General features: G+C 60.8%; 1 protein-coding gene across 1 annotated transcript in view; it reads left to right on the plus strand.

Moving 5' to 3' along the window:
- Nucleotides 1-305, plus strand: part of LOC104532009 (leucine-rich repeat-containing protein 3B) — a gene marked incomplete at its 3' end in the record, with an annotated part of 808 nt that extends 503 nt beyond the window's left edge. Inside the window, exon 2 of the mRNA XM_010177085.1 lies at nt 1-305. This exon is cut by the window's left edge and continues 25 nt beyond it. Within this exon, the coding sequence (XP_010175387.1) occupies nt 1-305 (305 nt within the window).
- Nucleotides 306-311: the final 6 nt, after the last annotated feature.

The following is a 311-nucleotide window of genomic DNA, read 5'->3' on the forward strand; positions in this document are numbered from 1 at the left end:
CCTGGCTGTGTGACTGTCGGCTGCAGGAGCTGATCCGGACGGTGGACTTGGCGGCCGGTTCCTCGGGCGGCATCGTCTGCAAATCCTCTGCCTTGGAGGAGCACGTTGGCAAAGCTTTCCTGCAGGTGATCGCCGACACGGACTTCTGCAACGTGTACAAAAAGACGACGGACATCGCCATGCTGGTCACCATGTTCGGCTGGTTCGCCATGGTGATCTCCTACCTGGTCTACTACGTACGGCAGAACCAGGAGGACGCCCGGCGGCACCTGGAGTATCTCAAGTCCCTGCCCAGCAAGCAGCGGAGGTCA

The sequence above is a fragment of the Antrostomus carolinensis genome, unplaced genomic scaffold (genome assembly GCF_000700745.2).
Source record: "Antrostomus carolinensis isolate BGI_N321 unplaced genomic scaffold, ASM70074v2 scaffold43381, whole genome shotgun sequence".
Taxonomy (NCBI): domain Eukaryota; kingdom Metazoa; phylum Chordata; class Aves; order Caprimulgiformes; family Caprimulgidae; genus Antrostomus; species Antrostomus carolinensis.